The 19,422-nt window shown below is 40.9% G+C and overlaps 1 protein-coding gene across 1 annotated transcript; it reads left to right on the forward strand.

Moving 5' to 3' along the window:
- Positions 1–1,265: 1,265 nt before the first annotated feature.
- arih2 (ariadne homolog 2 (Drosophila)) lies at positions 1,266–18,976 on the forward strand. Its single transcript, XM_034590639.1, has 15 exons — positions 1,266–1,403; positions 5,945–6,496; positions 9,396–9,463; positions 9,780–9,852; positions 10,617–10,758; positions 12,177–12,298; positions 12,947–13,056; positions 13,316–13,433; positions 13,626–13,676; positions 14,226–14,247; positions 14,650–14,801; positions 15,001–15,144; positions 15,791–15,859; positions 16,077–16,202; positions 16,792–18,976. The coding sequence occupies exons 2-15, from the start codon at positions 6,230–6,232 to the stop codon at positions 16,861–16,863; spliced, it is 1,536 nt and encodes a 511-aa protein (XP_034446530.1). The 5' UTR covers positions 1,266–1,403; positions 5,945–6,229; the 3' UTR covers positions 16,864–18,976.
- The last annotated feature ends 446 nt before the right edge of the window (positions 18,977–19,422 follow it).

Below are 19,422 nucleotides of genomic sequence, written 5' to 3' on the forward strand. Positions count from 1 at the left end.
GTTACATTTCTAAAAAAGTGAATATATTTCAAAATGATCATGGTGGGCATTTAGAAAACAGTAAATCTTTGGCCAAAATTTTTGTTTACAAATTTCAAAATCATCTAAGCAACACATCCTTAGTTTAAAAAAATAAAAATAAAGATTCACTGGGAATCACATTTCATGTGGTGTTTTGACGTGTGTTGATCTGAGATGTATCCACTTACATCATCACACACTGACCCAAGGGTTCAGAGCTTGTTGCCAAGATCAGTCAGGCCAATACTTATGACACAGTTTACATATTTCCCCTAAATTGAAAATTCACAAAGATCCCAGTATAAACTTTTATTTCAAAATAATCTCTGAGCTCATCAAACGGAAACATCAGCTGCATTAGTCGATGTATCTCACTCCTCAGCAATTCAAGACCAATTACCAATGCATTAACCCCAGCAGTCGGACCCTCTTCTTCTCTTCGGCGCCGCTGAGAAGCACAGCAGAGTGTCATGCATTCTTTATGAAGCCATCGATCCTATACCTTCAACCTAAGGCACTTTGACTGCTCCATTTAGATTTAGAGCCACAACACCTGCAGTTACATTCCAACCTCTGCCACCTGCTGTACAGGCAAGGAAAGTAAACGAGTTGTGGAGTTTTGGGGCAGCGATGGAGAAAGCCCTGTCCCCAAAACACTTAGACCTTAATCTTGAGAATGGTTGTAATGTGTTCCCTCTTTTGTGAACTTGTTAGAACTCTTGCTGCAGCATTTTGAACCAGTCGGAGACAGGATAATGAAAACGGAGTGAAAAAAAAGTTGTATTAATCAAGGCATGATGATATCAGGGCATGGATCATTCAGTACAGTCATGTGGATAAATACATATTAATTCGAAAAATAAAACAGTATCTACAAAGATTATGACAAAAACTATACATTTAACATAAATATAAAGGAGAGAAAATAAAATAATTAGGTGAAACAGTTTCTTATAGCTCTTTGACAAGTTCATGTTACATGTGGACACTTTTTTAGTGTCTATAAGTTGTTGAGTCTTTATATATTCTTTGAATTCACTTAGAATTAGGGATAGTGATTGCCATTCTACATTTATTGATGTAAAATTTACAGAATTATTTTATTTATAAAGTAGTCAATGTTATAAAGAGGGGAAGAGAGGGGACGAGATGAGAGGAGAGGAGAGAGGAGAGAGGAGAGGAGAGGAGAGGAGAGGAGAGGAGAGGAGAGAGGAGAGGAGACAATGAAAGGCGGATGTGACGTCACTGATAAGCACCCCTGTAACCGTCTATCTTCCGCCTACCATCCAGGCGAACACTGTGTTACTCGCTCCCTGGATTCCTCTCCACACTAAACCCACTCCTGACTGTCACCGCCGGCCGAGCCGACGCTGCTCCCACAGGTAAACACCACCGAACTCAACCGGGGGAAACGAACGCTGCGTTTGTTGAAACATGTCTGATTACTCCTGCGCTCCAGCGGGCCTTGTTTACATCTCAATCCCCGGACTATAGTGCGTGAGAGGCGGTGGAGCAGCGTGAGGGAGCGCTAAAGGGGGTGGCTCACCTAGTCAGCCATTAATATATATATATATATATATATATATATATATATTATTGTTAGGGGACAAAATTAACGTGTGTTCTTGAGAACCTCAGTGAGTTTATTCTGTTAGCATCTCCCAGTTTAACTCGTTGGTTTGGCATTCCGTTACTTCGCTGCTTAGTACAAGTGCTAGCACGCTAGCCTGGAAGCTAATGTGGCTAACGGTAAGTTATTAGCCATTCGCCGTGTGGTGTTTCACTTCGCCGCCGTCGTTTACTGCTTCGGGGCCGATGTCCAGCGACAAGCGAGCCGCTTTTCACTTAGTTTATTTCCGTTGTCCCCTCCAGCACCTACGTCTTGTTATCAACGCTGCCTCTGAGTCACTGTGATACATTAGCCTAGCAAGATGTGTGTCACCCAGTTTTCTGCCTATTTTTAGCCTGCAACGGGCGGAATGTGAGCGTTCGTCTGGCTCACACCGGGGCCGGCTGGCTGTCCGCCTTCCCCGGCTAACCTTGTTTTCTATCCATGTGATTATTACTGCGGAGCCTCGGGTTAACCCCGGTGCCAGTAAACTGCAATGATGTGTCTGCAGATCAGTGAGGAGGTTCGTTTTTTGGAGTGGGAGACAGGTATGGCCAAACTATTAGTCCCTCCCCATTTAAATACCATAATGTGGATATGAAGAAACTGAGACAAGGAGAACCCCATTGTGACATGAACTTGATCAATGTGGACACGTCACTGCTGCTGCACAGCATTGCTATTAAACGTCTACGATGTATTATATACCTGGAGATACATGTCATTGTTCTGCAAATTGGTTGGGTGATTTTAGGGGAAAAGAAAAACATCCATCCATTATCTATACCGCTTATCCTTTTGAAGGGTTGCAGGGGGAAATGGAGCCAATCCCAGCTGACAGTGGGTGTTAGACGGGGTACACCCTGGACAGATTACCTGCGTATCACAGGGCCAATATAGAGATGAACTACAATTTACAGTCTTTAATCAACCTAATCCCCAATATGCACTTCTTTGGACTATGGGAGGAAGCCAGAGTGTCCAGTGAAAACCCACACAGACATGTGGAGAATATGCAAACTCCACAGAGAAAGACCCCAGCCGAACCGGGATTCTAATCAGAAACCCTGCAGGGATACAACACTGTAAACCAACGCTGGGGAAAAACATGACAATACATATCACATTTGATCTCTTTCTTAGGAATGAAAAATCCCCTGACTACTTGTGAAGCTGAAGTTCAGTGTGGTGGTAGTTCTAAAATGACAGTCTCAAATATTATTGGACATTGTTCTCGGGGACAACGTCCTGGATCATTGAGAGAAATGTATCATGCTTCTCAATATAAAAAAAGTCCCCCGAATGATTATAGTTGTACACAAAAATAGAAAGATGTGTTGGCCAGGTCCTTTGCTGCAATTAATGTCCTGATCCAGTCATGCATCGTTGCTTTTCTGTTGTTTGCTTGCACTTTTGGGGTTTAAATGCCTAGTTTGCCACCAAGTAAACTAAAGGTATGGTTTGTGTGTCTCCCTCATCCCCGAAGCTAAAGCATCTTCAACTAATCCTCTAAATCGTCGCACTAAGCCTTCATCCATGCCTTGTGTCCTTCACGTGGACAGTTGATCAACAACATTGTTGGGTAGAAAAATACAGGATATGTCTTTGTGAACTTTAATGAAGTTGGAGGCAGGCACAGGGAGTAGAGGAAGGAACACTGAAAGAGAGAAGTCGAAGAAAATAATAAGGAGGAGGGTGTTAATTGTTCATAAGGTAGAAAAACAAATAACATGGTGAGGGCGTCGGGTAGAATTGTCAGGCCACACTATTTTGTAAGTAAAACAAATTCTGGTGTTATATTCAGTGTTAATAGGACATACCAGTTTGGGTTCTAGTACAGCATTTAATCTCTAATGAAGGGAGAGGATGGATGAAACAGTCTACAGTTTTGTAGTAAGTGGCAGAGGGTGTTTGTGTCCCTGTAGCAATACCAGGCACTATATTGTGTTTTAAGACATCATACTTAAAAATACAATAGTTTGTGTAATGTAATAGTTTTTGACTGTCGATTATGCTGCTTTGAGTGCCATAACTCAACAAACTAGCATTTTTATCCAAATGCCGTAGGCTGACTAAATATGTAAAATATTAGTGTTTCAAAAATTAATCAAAATACTATTGAAATATCCAAGTGGACTATCCAAATCACAAGAGCTGTAATTTAAAGGGTAAAGTAAAATAAAATAAATAAATAAATAAATAAATAAAGCATTGTGATGCTATGCAGATGTCCCGGCCTAAAGATCATATTCTCCAGACAAAAGGAACATCAATGTTTGGTATAAGAAAATACTACTGAAATCAAAAATAACCCTTCATCTTAAAACTGTGACTCATGCATTTCGGTAGCCTTCTTGATGTTTTGAAAAAGGAAGTAACCATATTTAGAGAAGCAAGGGATAAGTCTGAGTGCTTAAAAGGATAGTTCACCCGGAAATTAAGATTCACTTATCTACTCACCACTATGCCGATGGAAGGGTAGGTGAAGTGTTTGAGTCCAGAAAACACTTTTGGAGTTTCAGGGGTAAAACGCGTTGCAGCCAAATCCAATACAATTAAAGTAAATGTTGACCAATTCTTCAAACGTAAAAAAAAACTGTTGTGTCCTCCAAGTGTCTGTAAGCCCTGACATTCAAATTCAAAGCGAAACAAGATAATTTACACCATGTTTTTAGCCCTAATGTCCTCTGGGATCCACACGCTAACGTAACAGGAGATTATGAGTGAATTTTCATTTTTGTGTAAACTATCCCTTTAAGTACACTGCAAAGCCAACTCCATTTTTATATACAGTTTATGGTCAGGACATTAAGGAGGAAGCCACTTATCTCCAAAGAAACACATCACACAAATGCCAGAAGTTTGCCAAAGACCACCTTGAAATTCTGGGAAAACATGGACTGATGAAACAATGGTTGAATTGTTTAGGAAGAACATGCAAGACTATGTATGGAGGGAAAAGAGCACTTCATACTAGAGTGTGGATACCTGGTCTGAGCCATTCGGGACCACCCGGGTTTGGCAAAATATTTGAATTGATATCCAGGTTCTGGTTGGGTCGGCTTCAGTCACGTTTGCTGATTTATTTACTTGATTTTTTAAACCCTGCATGTTCCTGTAAAACGGGAAAACATCGGGCATGGGTCTGGTTTGGACACAAAAACCGAATGCCTGTCATGCTTGGCTAATTTACTCTTGGCCTTGGAGGGTTTCAGAATTTCACAAATCACCAAAGGCTATGTTATGACCGAAAAGTCCCAATCAGCAAGCGGTAGTGAGTGTCAATGTCGTCGTTTCCAAGCATCTCTGTTTCTGCCCATCCAAACTAAAATAGTGTTTCCAATCTACTGTTTTAGCGTCTCTAAACCGCCGTAGTAGTGTGTATCCAAGGCAGAGTTGATGCATTTTCAAATGATAACGCTGTGGTATGGATGGAGCCTTAGTAGAATTTGGGTGGACATCCCTAAGAATATGCCTGAGCTGAAGCAGTTATGTAGGGAGAATGGTCCAAAACTTCTGAACATTATGTTGCTCTGATCCATGGATTCCAAAGCTCATGTTTGAGGTTATTGCTGTTAAAGGAGGTTCGGCCAGATATTACATCCAAGGGTGCACTTACTTTTTCCACCAGCACTGCAGGTGTTTAATGGGTGTGGTTATATAAAGACTCTTAGGATTACAAGTCTGTTATTAGCTTAAGCACATGTTATCTATCTCCAATAAGTGCTAACAGTTCACTCCAAAGAGTTCACAAGGTATTTTCTTGCCATTGTATCTGTCAAAAATAAATAAAAAAATCTCAGCTCATTGTGTAGATTTTTTGTACATTTGTACATTTATTTATTGCAGGTTGTAATGGGGTTTGGTATTTCAAGAATTTTGTTTGTCCTTCAAAGATCAGATCATTAACGAAGTACAGTTAAATATATTTTAATATTTTATCTCTGTTCAAATGTGGCTGAGCACTCAGGAGATGTATTCTAAAATGGAACTAAGTACCGTACAACTTGCACTTCTTTAGATGTTTTATAGCTCGGTCTTTCAGACACAGCTTTCTGTTGGACCTTCTCTGTAGTGATAATGCAGACTGCTTGGCTTCATGTCAGCAACTGATTGTGACTGTTTCTTTTCCTCTTAAGAACATTGCTAGCCTCTATGATCATTTAGAGATTCCCTCCATTAGTACACAACGTCTGTGAGGTTAATGTAAATAAGCTTACTTCTTACTAACTCCTATCTCTTTTCCCCTTTCTTTTTCACCCATCTATCACATTCCTCTCCACTCTTTCCCTCCTTCTCTTTCCATTTCTGCAGTCTTTTTTCTCTCCTTAGATCACCCTAAAACCATCTTTCCAAATGAGTGACGGGGAGTGTGACTTCTTCTGCTTCTTCCGTTGCTGCTGAGTGTGCTTCTTACGCGCCTCATTCAGACGAGAAGACAGGGTGACCCTACGAGGTGACGCGATCAGGTGGAGCAGTTCGGCAGAGAGGAGCACGAAGGTGGGGCTTTAGAAAGAGTAATTTCAGCCAACTGGAACACTAGGATCCGACAGGTGGGCGGGCCTTCTACCTGTACGGGTGTTTGATTCAGTCGACTGGATGTCTGTGGACATGAACAGCCAGGCGTCGGACAGCAATGAGGAAGACTTCGGGGTGAACTCTGAGGAGGAGGATGACGACGACGACGGTGGAGAGGAGGACGATCAGGGTGACATTGCAGGCTACTATGAGGGCGTGGCCGGCGATGTGGAGCAACAGGGCGCTGACTCCTTTGACCCAGAGGAGTACCATTTCACTTGTCTGAACTATAAAGAGAGTCAACGGATGCTGACGGAAGAGGTTAACGCTGTGGCTGCTGCACTAAAGGTGAGTGAAGCTGGATTTCTTTAAAGCTGCACTATTGGCAAAAATCCCCCAATTAAATAAAATATTCTTATGGTAGTAGAGTCTGACCGAGTTATGGGTTGGCCAATATGAGCCTTTCACAGTCACATCTGCATCTGCACTTTTGTTTGCTGAAATGAAAACTTTTATTTTACAGAATAAACAGCACAGAAAAGTTGCGCATTTATGTTAACATTGTACATAGAAAATAGTTTCGATTTGCATTGGTATTTTGCTTCTGCCTGACACGCTGATCACCAACTGCTGTTCAACAATATTGTAAGGAGTTAGTGAGGTAAGTGTGGGCATGGGGGTGGCTCAGGGAGCACGTCCAGCTGTACCAAGGGGCTATCAGGGCAGCTGATAGCTCCTGGCTGATAACTTCTCTGGATATATAAAGGCAGCAGGAGAGCTGCCACTGAGGAGGAAGAAAACTCTAGAAGACAAAGAGAGAGAGCTGAGCTGAGCCACGTTTCCCTATGCTGTCGGACAATTTATGTTGCTTATTAGAATTTATGTTGGCTCCTGTTGCATTAATAAAAGATGTTGAAACCTGAATGGTTTGTCTCTGGCTGTTGTTGGGGGAAACCCCGATGGCAACGTCACGTGCCACAGTAAGTAATGATATTCCAGGAATAACTCAAAACGAAATCATAAACAAATTTTTGTAAAGATTTGTCAAAGTTTTTAATATTTTTTGCAATTCGACTTTAACTGTTCAAAACATTTATAATGCTGCTGTTTTTAATATTCGGGATAGCATACTGATAAGTTAATTATGTAACTAGAAAGACCTTTAAAACAATTTGAGAACAATTTTTCTGTGTCCTTAATTAAAGGAGACGTGACCAGTCAAAGTCTCCCCATAAAAGTGCAAACTTGTTTAGCACATATCTCCATTAATTTTGGTATCGTAGGTTTCTCATGTGACCAAATCAGCACGAAAAATTGAAATATGTGCAATTCTGGTCAAACGTGTGATTGAGCAGCCTGGATCAAGGGGGGATTTAAGGGCCCTTAGGCCAAGTGGGCTTGGTGTCAGGAGGGCCGGAGGAGCTTGCAACCAGTAACTTTGCCCTGGGGGGCTTAGGGATGCGGAAGGCAGGGAGGGTGCTCCTCGAGGCAACCTGAGCGAAAGTATGCCTGGGGGGGTGATGGTCCCATAGCAGGTGTTTTCCGCGGGAGACAGAGCTGCAAAGCCTTATCCTCCTTTTTCTTCGCCTCGCACCGCTTTTGCATAGAAGCAAGAGCGGAGTCGAATATGTCCTCGAGAACAATGGGCATGTCCAGGGTGTCCTCCTTGTCTTTATCTGACAGATTGGTTAGATTCGGCCATCTCGCCCCACCTGTACAGCGCAGTGTCGGCTATGTCGTCAAAAAGCTTGGTGAGGTGACGTTTACAGCCCTCACCGTCAAGGCTGCTGCTTTGTAAGCCCGCTCGGTCATGGGAGATAGGAAGCGGTGCACATTAATATTCATGAATTATTCTTACACTGGGAAGGATAATCATCATGAGGTTACATCATTTTAAAATATGGTATTTTATGCTAAACCATGTATTTCTTTATGTTTTACTCTTGTTTACTTGGGCTAAATTTGGTCATTGTACATACTGGTATGCAGTAACACCATACTTCACACTCTCAGTCGCACATACTAACACCTGGGAGCAGCTCAGTCTTGTGATAGAAGCGCTGAGCAGCTCCCAGAAGAGCAAGTGTGTGTTTTTCTTGATGGCAGTAGGTCAAAGAAGGAATTCCCTGTTGAGGTTGTTGAACTCGCCAATAGTTTTAACCTGGCCTGTAGGTGATATGCTAATGTTGTTATATACACCTTTAGCTTCCTGCCTCATATAATATACAGTGTACAGTAAAAGCTTGGAGACTACATCAGCTGAGCAACAGTGACGTCGATGCCTAAATTACATTTCTGTTTTCTAGGCTAATAATTCACCAAGATGGGTGTTCATGGAGTCAGTGCAGCCTTTTGTCTTTAAAACTGTGTCTTGTATGTGTATAATATTTTGTCTTATTACGCCTTGCCAGTAACAAATAAACAAAAGAACAGGCAGATATTTACATTTTAGAGTCTATATTTTATTCATTGTAATGGCGGCACAGATTTCCACTGATACGTTGTCTTTTTGTGAAATAATCAATTAATCAAATACTTGTTTTACTATTATGTTAGTTAGTTCAGTAGCCAAGATAAACATCAGGACTAAGAAAATTTGAAATGTTCCAATACCATTCTTCCTTCCTGATACTGAATCTGATCTCGGCTGATGTTGAGTATGGATCCAATACCAATGCATTTACAAAAATTGTATGTTGTAGTTGTAAAAGTTTCATAACGTATTTTAATAGCTATATGCTACTTAACCCTAATGCTACACTGCCGGAAATCACTTCTTCTTTGCCACTCTAAAGACAGTGCTTTCCAGAGGCAGTACAGCACAATAGATGCTTTTGAGTGGTGAGGACTTAATTTCCAGGAAGAAAAAAAATGAAATTTCATCTGGGCGTAACTCTTGGAAGACATTGTATCTGATCGGAAAAAAGATTCACATGCTCACAGATGCCCAACTCTAAATTCCCAATGCTGGAATCGGATCATCTTTTAAAAAATATAACTTTAACAGTGTTTGCAGCAGGGTCATGATAATGATGTATTTCCTGCTCATCAGAAGTAGTGTCGGCTTTTATCCATTACAGTAAGAACAGGCAGACTGGGCAGCTGAGTGCAGATTAGCTGACTATAAAGACAGCCAAGTGACTTATCTGTGAGTGAAGCAACATGTAATTGCCCTGACCTAAATGTCATTTGAAGCAGCTTCATAGTCTCTTTGTCTCTCTGACTTTGTTCTGTCTCTGTCCCTCAGGTTTTGCCAGCAGTAGCAAAACTGATCCTGGTGCATTTTCACTGGCAGGTTTCACAAGTACAGGACAGGTATGTCTCTTATGTTCTTCCCCATTCCTGCCTTTTTTTATCATCACCTGCTCGCTGCTTCTTTCTCCCCTTTTCTCATGAGCCTCTCGCTCTTCTCTTGTACTTCCTTCTAGTCACTTTCGTTACCTTGCTATCTTTCTGTCTCTTATTCCCATCTGCAACTACTTTATTTTGTCATATTCAAGGTTCTCATCGTTCTGTCTTTGGTTTTGTCTTATCTTTCTCTCTCCCCTTCATTCTTCTGTGCTGCAGCTTTAACTGGTTCAGTGTCTCATCCTCCTATGACTGATTTTTTTGTGTCTGTGTTCCCCCACAGATTTAAGTCCAACTCGTCCCTGATGTTGTCAGATGCTCTGGTCCAGCCCAGCAGCACCTGCAGATCAGTCACTGTGAGTAACGGATCAGATGTGATAAATCAGGACTCCTTAATAGACTTAAACAAAAATAACATGCACTTGCTTTGGTCTTACATGTAATATTTTTTATATCTTTCATATATTTTGTGGACAAAGATATAACCAACGTATTTCTTGAGGCATTCACATGTATTGGTATAAAATCCATAATGGAGTATACTTCTACATTGTTGCTAGTTTAAAGCTGTAATTTAAATGTATTGGTTTCTTGTTGATTAACTGCTCTTCACATATATGCAGCAAATGTTTTCTGGTTATTATAATGCGTTGGAAAAGATCACTTGATTAATTTACATAATATGTAATTTGATATAATTTTCTACTTCAGATTTCTTTATTCACTGTCAAAATAGACAGTGAGAGGTGATAAGGCAAAGTAGCATTATTTTGTGTATTGTAGACAAAGTAATTTGTTGATTTATTAAAACATAATTTGATTAATCAAAGAGAGTAGAGAGAATAATACATGGATGCAATAATAATTTCCCTTGCTTATAGCAAGGTTTTGATATGTTGCACGATTGGTTCTATTTAGAAGGTTTTATACGGCATTCAAATTTGTTACCAGTGCTTCAGATGTCATTTCCCTGTTACCTTTTTGAGTATATTATTAAATTTCACATCTAACATGCATGTCAACGAGTTTGTGTGTAGACCCTTACAATCTCTTTAGTGCAGGGTTTTTTGTGTGTGTGTGTTTGCTGGTGTGTTGATGATTTATGTATCTGTGTTTTCAGGCCCCTCAGTCCCTCCAGTGTGGCGTGTGTCTACAGGCCGTACGGAGAGAATCCCTGCTGGCACTGCCCTGTCAGCACTCCTTCTGCAAAGGATGCTGGGAGCAGCACTGCACTGTTTTGGTCAAAGACGGCATAGGAGTGGGTGAGTAGTGTGTCTATGTGTGTGTAGTCTTTAAAGCTGGTATTAAAGTGGTTGAGTCACATTTTGATCTGAGATCCCAAGTGTCTGCTCGTGTGTGTGTGCGCGTTTGTCCGCTCAGGGTTTCATCACAGTTTCAGCTTCTGATCCTTTCAAACGTTTATCTCAGCCTTTGCTTCCCTGCCAGACCAGCAGGGTTTGCAGATTGCTATTTGATTTAACAAAGCAAGCTTCCCTAAATCAGTCACTAAATTATCCTGTGTGATGCATGTCTGTGCACATGACCTCAATTGTGTGTCTTTTCATGTTTGTGTTTAAATTTCATGCTGTGACTTTGATGACACGGAAGATGTAATAGGATGAGATTTCTCTTTATGGTGTTAGTTTTACCAGGCGGGCCCGCTCCTTCAGTACCCTTATGATGACAAGTGTTTGTGAATATGGCCCCTTTCCACTGGTCAAAAACCCCACAAACACCTACTAACATCTGACTTTTGTCTGCAATGGGAATGGAAACAATCAGCATTCAAGTCCAGGTGAAATGACTCTGCGGTAGACACAGGTTTTTATAGGCTCCAGCTCTGATCGGCAGTGATGGAAACATGACACCTAGGTGAACATGCTGATTTGGCAAGACAGCGAGGTGAGAGAGCACCTCAGTTTTTGATGTGTTCATGATGTTGAACATTACACATCCGAAATATCCCCTACTGGCAATTGAGTTAATCGTCTTTTTGCAGTCACCACTTTTTCACCGGAAGATTTTTGTTTTGAGTTAGAAGGGTCATCAATCACTTCCTGGCAGTGAATCCAGCGGGGGATCCTCCGCTGTGTTCACACATCAACTTCTCCTGGATTTCTACAGACATTATACTAGAAGGTCAGGTGGATAAAGTCTGCAGAAACTGTGGAGCGTCTCACTGAGACATTTGCGTCCACACATGCACCTCCTCTGCAGAAAATACAGAGGAACTGCTGAGTCCAGTGCATGTCTGAAAGCAGCTTATGCATAGCTAACGTTATGAGGGCCAATTTGTTCAATACTATCATAGTGAGGACATTTTGTGTTTGTGTGCGCATGCAAGAGTGTATTTGTCCACACTAAACTTTTGTGCCCCTGTGATAGTTTTGTAACGGCCTCTCTGAAAAAGTCTGTCCATGCAACTGGGTCCTTGCGGGTCTGATAAGTATTTCAGCTGGACGAAGGATGCATTTATGATGACAGAACCACTTTCTAGGTCCCAGTAACTCTAGAAACCATGACACCTCACACACACGTCTACAGAGGAACTTTCTCAGTCACAAATGGATTTTAAATCATTTGTTGCTTTGTGTGTATGTGGGCTTTGTGTGTATGTGCTGCTTCTCCAACATTCAGGGATTCGGGGCTGTTCATAATAAACTGTTTTTTTTTTTTTTAGGTATCTCGTGTATGGCTCAGGAATGTTCCCTGCAGATGCCTGAAGATTTTGTCCTGCCGCTGCTGCCAGGAGAGGAGCTGAAGGACAAATATAGACGCTACCTCTTCAGAGACTATGTTGAGGTGTGTGTGTGTGTGCTGAAGCTCTTCGCTCAGATGCTGCATCAAATTCTGCATGTGTAGCAAATGAGACGTCAGAGACATGTGAAGAGGGAGTGAGCTAACTCAGTAAGCCCTTGTGTTTCCATGAGTGACTCTTTGAATCTTTTTATGCAGCAGTAAATCTGAGTCATCTCTCTCACATGCATCACTGTCCATCAGCTGGGTTCTCATCTAAATATATTTTAAGTTATTAAGCAAGTTATGATATCTCATATTAGACGTTTGCTTTTTCTTGATGGATCATTCACCCAAATTACAAAGCAATACATTGCCAGTTGTAGTTCCTCAGGTTCTTGATGAACCTTGATTGTTGTTGATGCTCACAATGTTGAAAAATTACATTTACACCTCTTTCCAGTAAGACTGTCCCTGTCAATCCACAGAACCCAGTTCAATCTTCATTCGATTGATGTCAATTGTGAAATTAGACTTTTTTTAATGTTTAAGTTGAAAGTAATTTATAACTTTCAATTTATAACTAGCTCAGCTTTGTTCTACACAAGGATGGAGAGTTATACAGGTCATATTAATAGTTCATCTCCATTTTGACATTCTTTATGTGTTACCCAACTTACCTCACACATCTTGGTCTCTTTCTCTGACCTGCAGAGTCACTTCCAGTTGCAGTTGTGTCCAGGTGCAGACTGTCCCATCGTCATCAAGGTGCAGGAGCCCCGGGCGCGCAGGGTGCAGTGTAGTCGCTGCAGTGAAGTCTTCTGGTAGGAGACACGCACAAGTGTTGTTGAACTATTAGTGTTAGCCGCTATTAATCTAATTCAGAGTCAGTCCAGAGATTCTGTGCTATGGGCTTTTGCAAATCCCATGCTGGCATTTAAATGTCTTTCTTGTATAAATGTTATACTGTTGCATATTTGCACAATAGTGCTTTTTTTTTTACATTTGAGTTTACCATGGGGCTGTAAATGTGTAAATATCCCTGCAAATGTTGATGATTTAAATCTCTGACTCTGTTCTCAGTTTTAAATGCCGTCAGATGTACCATGCGCCCACAGACTGTGCAACAATCCGAAAATGGCTGACCAAGTGTGCGGACGACTCAGAGACAGCCAACTATATCAGCGCACACACTAAAGATGTATGATGGAACTGCATGTGAACACACAGAAACACACCAAATACATACTGTAGCTACTGTTACTTGAACACACTTGCAAACACATTCACATTGCCATACAGAACCTTACAGTTTGAAAACATTCTTTTCCCGTACAGTCATCTGCTGCACAGATTGAAATCATAATCATAATATTGTGCATTTCTCTCCTAGTGTCCAAAGTGCAATATCTGCATTGAGAAGAACGGAGGGTGCAATCACATGGTGAGTCAGAGCTGAAAATCACACTTTCCCAGAACACAGGAAACACTAAAAATATATATTTAGATTCTGAGAGCTGAAGTCCTCCACTCTCATAGTTTGACACATTACTGGGTAGATACACATTAGCTGTTTGTTTACTACCTCCACCAAGGTTAAGTTTTCACCTGCGTCTTGTTTGTACTGAATCAATTTATCAAACTTGCTGGAGGGAATGAGTCAGGGAAGAACATGTGATATGTTGGTGCTGGTCTGGTTACAAGGAGAAAAATCTGTGATTTTTCACAACAGGAGGCATTTTTTAAAACATTTTTTCATACATTTTTCTGGAAATAAATTGTGGATCCTGATGTAAAAACATACTGTTTGGCCTTGGTAGAGGTGTGGGCTCTACTGAGTGCTTCTCTATTATATTTTTCATTGCCTCTAAATGTTTTAAATCAAGCACTAAATAGTTTTGTATAAAAACATTGTCGTCAGTTTGTCAACGGTTGTTAAATCAAGTTTCCAGTTCACCAATATGACTTCCTTTTATGTCTTTGTCTCTTTCAGCAATGCTCCAAGTGCAAACATGGTAAGTAGTTTGTCTTTTACACCAACTGCAGGAGCCAGTGAAGCATGAACTTGCTCTTCTGAGGCACTTTGCATCCACTTAGTGGCCAAATACATCACAATAAAATAGCCATGAGTTAAAAGGAGAAGAATCACTGCACTTCCAAGAAGTTCTAAGTGAAAGATAAAACTTGGTTAGAATGAAAAATCTGGAATCCAGTTAAACTAAATTGGTTCGTCATCTGTAGTAAATATTTTTTCAACCACAGTCAATATCATCCAATTTGTATCACATTTAGACCTGAGAATTCAGCTGAACCTTTATTGAACTAATATACAGTAAACAAGAGTCACCTACTGAACATGATGTGTTATACACGTTTGTAGTTGTGAGTCCACACGTATGTTTTGTGTCTCCTCACAGATTTCTGCTGGATGTGTCTTGGTGACTGGAAGACTCACGGCAGTGAATACTATGAGTGCAGCCGCTACAAAGAAAACCCTGATATAGTCAACCAGAGCCAGCAGGCTCAGGCCAGAGAGGCCCTCAAGAAATACCTCTTCTACTTTGAAAGGGTGAGTTCACATCTGATTTCACTGATTTTTCCTCCCTTTCCTTGTGTAAAATCTGAGACAATCTGGTCAAAATTGTTGTAATTTCATCCTTCGAACTAGAGGGAGATTACAGATTTCCTCCTGCACTTTCGTAGAAACTTGCCTCTACATCCGCAAGAGGAATGTCCTTATTTATTTTTTCCTTCTCTTTTTCCACAAGTGGGAGAATCACAACAAGTCTCTGCAGTTGGAGGCTCAGACGTACCAGAGAATCCAGGAGAAGATCCAGGAGAGAGTGATGAACAACCTGGGAACCTGGATCGACTGGCAGTACCTGCATAACGCTGCAAAGCTACTGGCTAAGGTGCTTCCACAGTAGAGAGTGGCTGTGTGTGCATCCTTGTTCCAGAGTTAGTGAGTGATGTAGGGAAGGGAGAATGGAGAAATGGTGTGTGAAAGATGGCAGAAAGACAGGTGCACATGGTACACAAGAAATATCAAATTAAACTTTTGTATGGAATTTAGTTTGGAACTTTTTATTCTATCAAACCATCAAGATACTCTTAAGTAAGTAAATAACAGGTTTGTTTAAAGTTAAATCCTTAATCTGTCAGAAAGAAAAAGAGCTATGAGACTAATGGCTTGTGTGTGTTGTGTGCGCGTACTGTGTGTGTGTACTGTGTCAGAGTATTTCAATGAAGACACACAACACACAGGCAAAAATAAGTGCGACAAAATGTTAATCATTTTTCAGAACTTGTTTTGAGGAAGTTCATTGGTTGTGAAATATTTTGGAAAAACAAAGGTCTCTAGATTCACTTTCTCTTTCAGAAGTAAAGTGAAGATCAATGTCATGTTTCACTTAAACATGACATTCTTACCTCTGAGGTTTAATATTAACCAGTTAATCTCTGGTAGATATACACACGTGAAGCCATGTTGAGAAACTGTTAACCAATTTTGACGCTGTCTTTGAATGAACATTTCCTTTTGTGTCTATTTGTTTCCAGTGTCGCTACACACTGCAGTATACGTACCCCTACGCCTATTACATGGAGTCTGGCCCCCGCAAAAAACTGGTGAGAGACAAACCCCTCCCCCCACCTGTTGTATATGCAGAACATATATTACAATGTGTTGACTGTTCTCACCATATCCAGACTTGTGATGGTTTTATCTCACAGTTTTGTTTTTGTTCAATAATATTCACTCTGTCTTTTATCACCTTAGTTTTTTTCTCAGTCTGGGAATTGATTTATTTGGCCTGATTTCCATGTTTTTATCGGTCCCCCGCAGTTCGAGTACCAACAGGCTCAGCTGGAAGCAGAGATAGAAAACCTGTCGTGGAAGGTGGAGCGAGCCGACACCTATGAGAGAGGAGTAGTGAGTGGCGAGGGGGAGCTCACCGCCAGTGACAGAGGGGTACGAGAAGACAACTTACTTTAACTATGGTTCTGTTTTATACTGATTCTGTCGGCAATCAATAGCTTTTATAGTACTACAGAGAACCTACCACTGTTTTGAGGGAAGTCAAGGTTTTCGGTAACAGTTAAAATCACCTAAAAGTAGATAAAACCAGTTGTTTCCTTAAATTTCTTCAAACAAATCAAAGCTACATTAGTAATTAAATTAGGTAATTTTCATAATTGTAGAGGATACTTCACAGGGCCAGCTGTTGCAGTGAATAACTATTGTACAGAGGTAGATATTACACAGTAAAAACTGTCTATGGGGGTTGTTCTTTCAGTGCCAAGTTCATTCTAGTTATGGCTGTGGGGCTAGAAACTCTTCCTTCATCTTGAAGTGTGGACCTGCAGAATTTTCCTTAGGACAGGGAACATTTTTAGGCCAATTAATTGTTTTTATTCATTCTTGGATAACAGTGAAGCTAATGGAGCTCTGTGGCCCAGAGTAATAAGATCAGTAACTGTTCTGGTCTTTTTGTGGAATTTATTAATAATGAGAGTTATAATTCAACTACAGTGAAGGATTGTTTGTCTGTTTCTTTCAGGATCTGGAGAATCAGATGCACATTGCTGAGCAGAGGCGACGCACGCTGCTGAAGGATTTCCACGACACCTGAAGCCCCATCGCGACTGCAAAGCACCAGCATCTCCCTCCTTCCTTCCTTACTTCCTTTCTTCCTCGCCCGCCTACCTTTTTGCTTCTTTCAGTGACCATCTCTCGGTGCATTCGTACTGACCCCTTTTGCTTCTTTACACTTGCTCATTTGCTTCTCACTTTCTGTCTTTCTCTCCCCTCACTCCTATAATGCTGCAGGGTCACAGAATGGCACGATTGTATCTCAACCTTCCTCCTCTCGTCCTCATCCTCATTAACACGTTTTGACTTCGGAGCATCACATTCACCGTGGTTACACTTGTTGCAGCTTTTCCGAGCTGATCGTTAAGGGCAAATTTTGAGGTTTTCGTCAAGTGTGTGAAAACAGTGGGCATGCTTTTATTTCACATTAAGCATTTAGACGCTGATATGAGCAGCTAAAAGCAACATGTTGCTTGTTTGTAAAGAGTGTGAGAGCGAGAGCTTTTGTTCTCCATGATTATTCCTGTTATGCTGGAATAATACAGAGAGAGAGAGAAGCGCTAATAAAACTGCTTTTGTTATTCAGCAGATGAAGAAGTTGTGGGAGAAATAACATTATTATTTTTCTTTAGAGAGATGTTGCTGATTGTCGGCCTGCATTTGGTGGTTTTATATAGACAATCGTGACTAGCAGGCCCTTGTTGGTAGTTGTAGCTGTAGAACTTAATCGGTTGGTCAGAACACAAAGCTGCAATACTGAAATCTACACACATTGTGAGTCACTTTCCTCTGCTGAACTTCAACAGTTGTTGAAATAATCCCAGATTAAATGTGTCGCTGCCACAGATTGTTAATAGGCTACATCCATGCCACTACAGTTTTTATTTGAAAACGCATCAATTCTGCTGTGGATTCGCCTGGCGTCCACTCTACTCTGGAGTTTTAGAGCTGATAAAACTGAGAACTTTGGAAACACTGCTGGCCCCGTTTTAATTTGAAAACTCCGGACGGGCAGAAACAGCGATATTTGGAAACATTGACAGAGACACTCCCAGCCTCTTGCTGACTGGGTCTTTTTCGGTCTCGATATAGCCTTCACTGATATGTATATGCATATATGTTATGGCAGGCTCCTATCAAGTGACCCACTTCTGGAGGAAGACATCCAGCATTAGCCCTGGCTACCAATGATACTACTGCTTACATGCATAGGAGACAAGCTATTATTCGAGCACTTCCCGTGTTCCCTGTCACCCGCATGCCCAGTAGTATGGACAGGGCTTAAAACTAATGCGGAGCCAAAATGCTAGAGATCGTTTTAACCGTAGTAGTATGGATGAAGCCGTAGACATGAACTTGGTGTGTTTGTGTGGAAAAAAAAAAGACTTTGTGGTCCAACATACTCCCACATACAAAATACAGTGTTTTCCTTACGTATGATGCATGTTCATATGTACAAGATGTTATAGAATAAGATAAATGTGTGTTATCATAACAACTCCTTTTTTTTTGATTTTGTCGCCAGTGTTTTCATTATAAGCACACCTCCCTCCCTTGGTTATGAGGTGCTCCAGCCACGACGGACAGCATACAGTTGCTAGTCATTATTAACTAAGTAAAACTACTGAATTCATGTGTCTTTACGTTCTTATACTGGTGCTTGATCGTGTTCAGCTGATGTCGAAACGAGCGAGAGCCTGAGCCCCTCCATTAAATACTAGCACCTCTGCTGATCAGACGATGAAGTTATTTTGAAGCAGCAAGTGTAATCTCAGCCTTTCACTTGACGCACGCTACAGCACCACCCACTGGCACCAACACAGCATGCACATAACGACACGCGCGTGCTCAAGCACCGAGCTGCAGAAAATATAATGTCACCTGGTAATTTGCCTCCCCCCCCCCCCCCCCCCCTCCATCTCATGCTCTCCTCTCGTTTTCTTTACATTCAGCCCCTCCTCATTTTATTTTTGCTCTTTACTTTCTCTTTTCTTCCTGCCCACATTGTTCACCTTTCTTCTGGAAAATGGCTGTTGATAGATAGATCGTTTAAAAAAAGGAATAAAAAAAATAAAAAAACAAAAAATTGCTGTAATTTTCAACGGTTGTACATTAATACAGAAATAGAGTTACTGAAAGTTTTTAAAACTGGACCCTGTGTCTTGTGTCTTCATTACACACACACACACACACACACACACACAAAACCCCAGGATTAAATCTGATGAGTTCAATGAATACTTAACAGGAGGCTCATGAATTTAAAATTTTAACTTCAACATAACAAAACCACCTTGACTCTTGATTTTGTGAGACAGAATTCAACTGAGGTATATTATTATTATTAGTAGTAATTATGAGGTTCACATAATTGATTTGATATTCCATGCCTTTTAATTGATAATATAAAGTTGATAGAGAAATTCTAGGAATGTACACCACACTGAAGCGCTATCATAGTCCTAGGTCTTGTTATCACCTCTGTCCATTTGTTTTCTTGTAAGAAAGCTTATGCAGAAACTACTGGACAGATTAATACAAAACATGCTGGAAGGATGTGGTGTGGATCAGAGAAGAACCCATTAAATTGGTGCAAATC

This window comes from Hippoglossus hippoglossus, chromosome 7 (genome assembly GCF_009819705.1).
Source record: "Hippoglossus hippoglossus isolate fHipHip1 chromosome 7, fHipHip1.pri, whole genome shotgun sequence".
Taxonomy (NCBI): domain Eukaryota; kingdom Metazoa; phylum Chordata; class Actinopteri; order Pleuronectiformes; family Pleuronectidae; genus Hippoglossus; species Hippoglossus hippoglossus.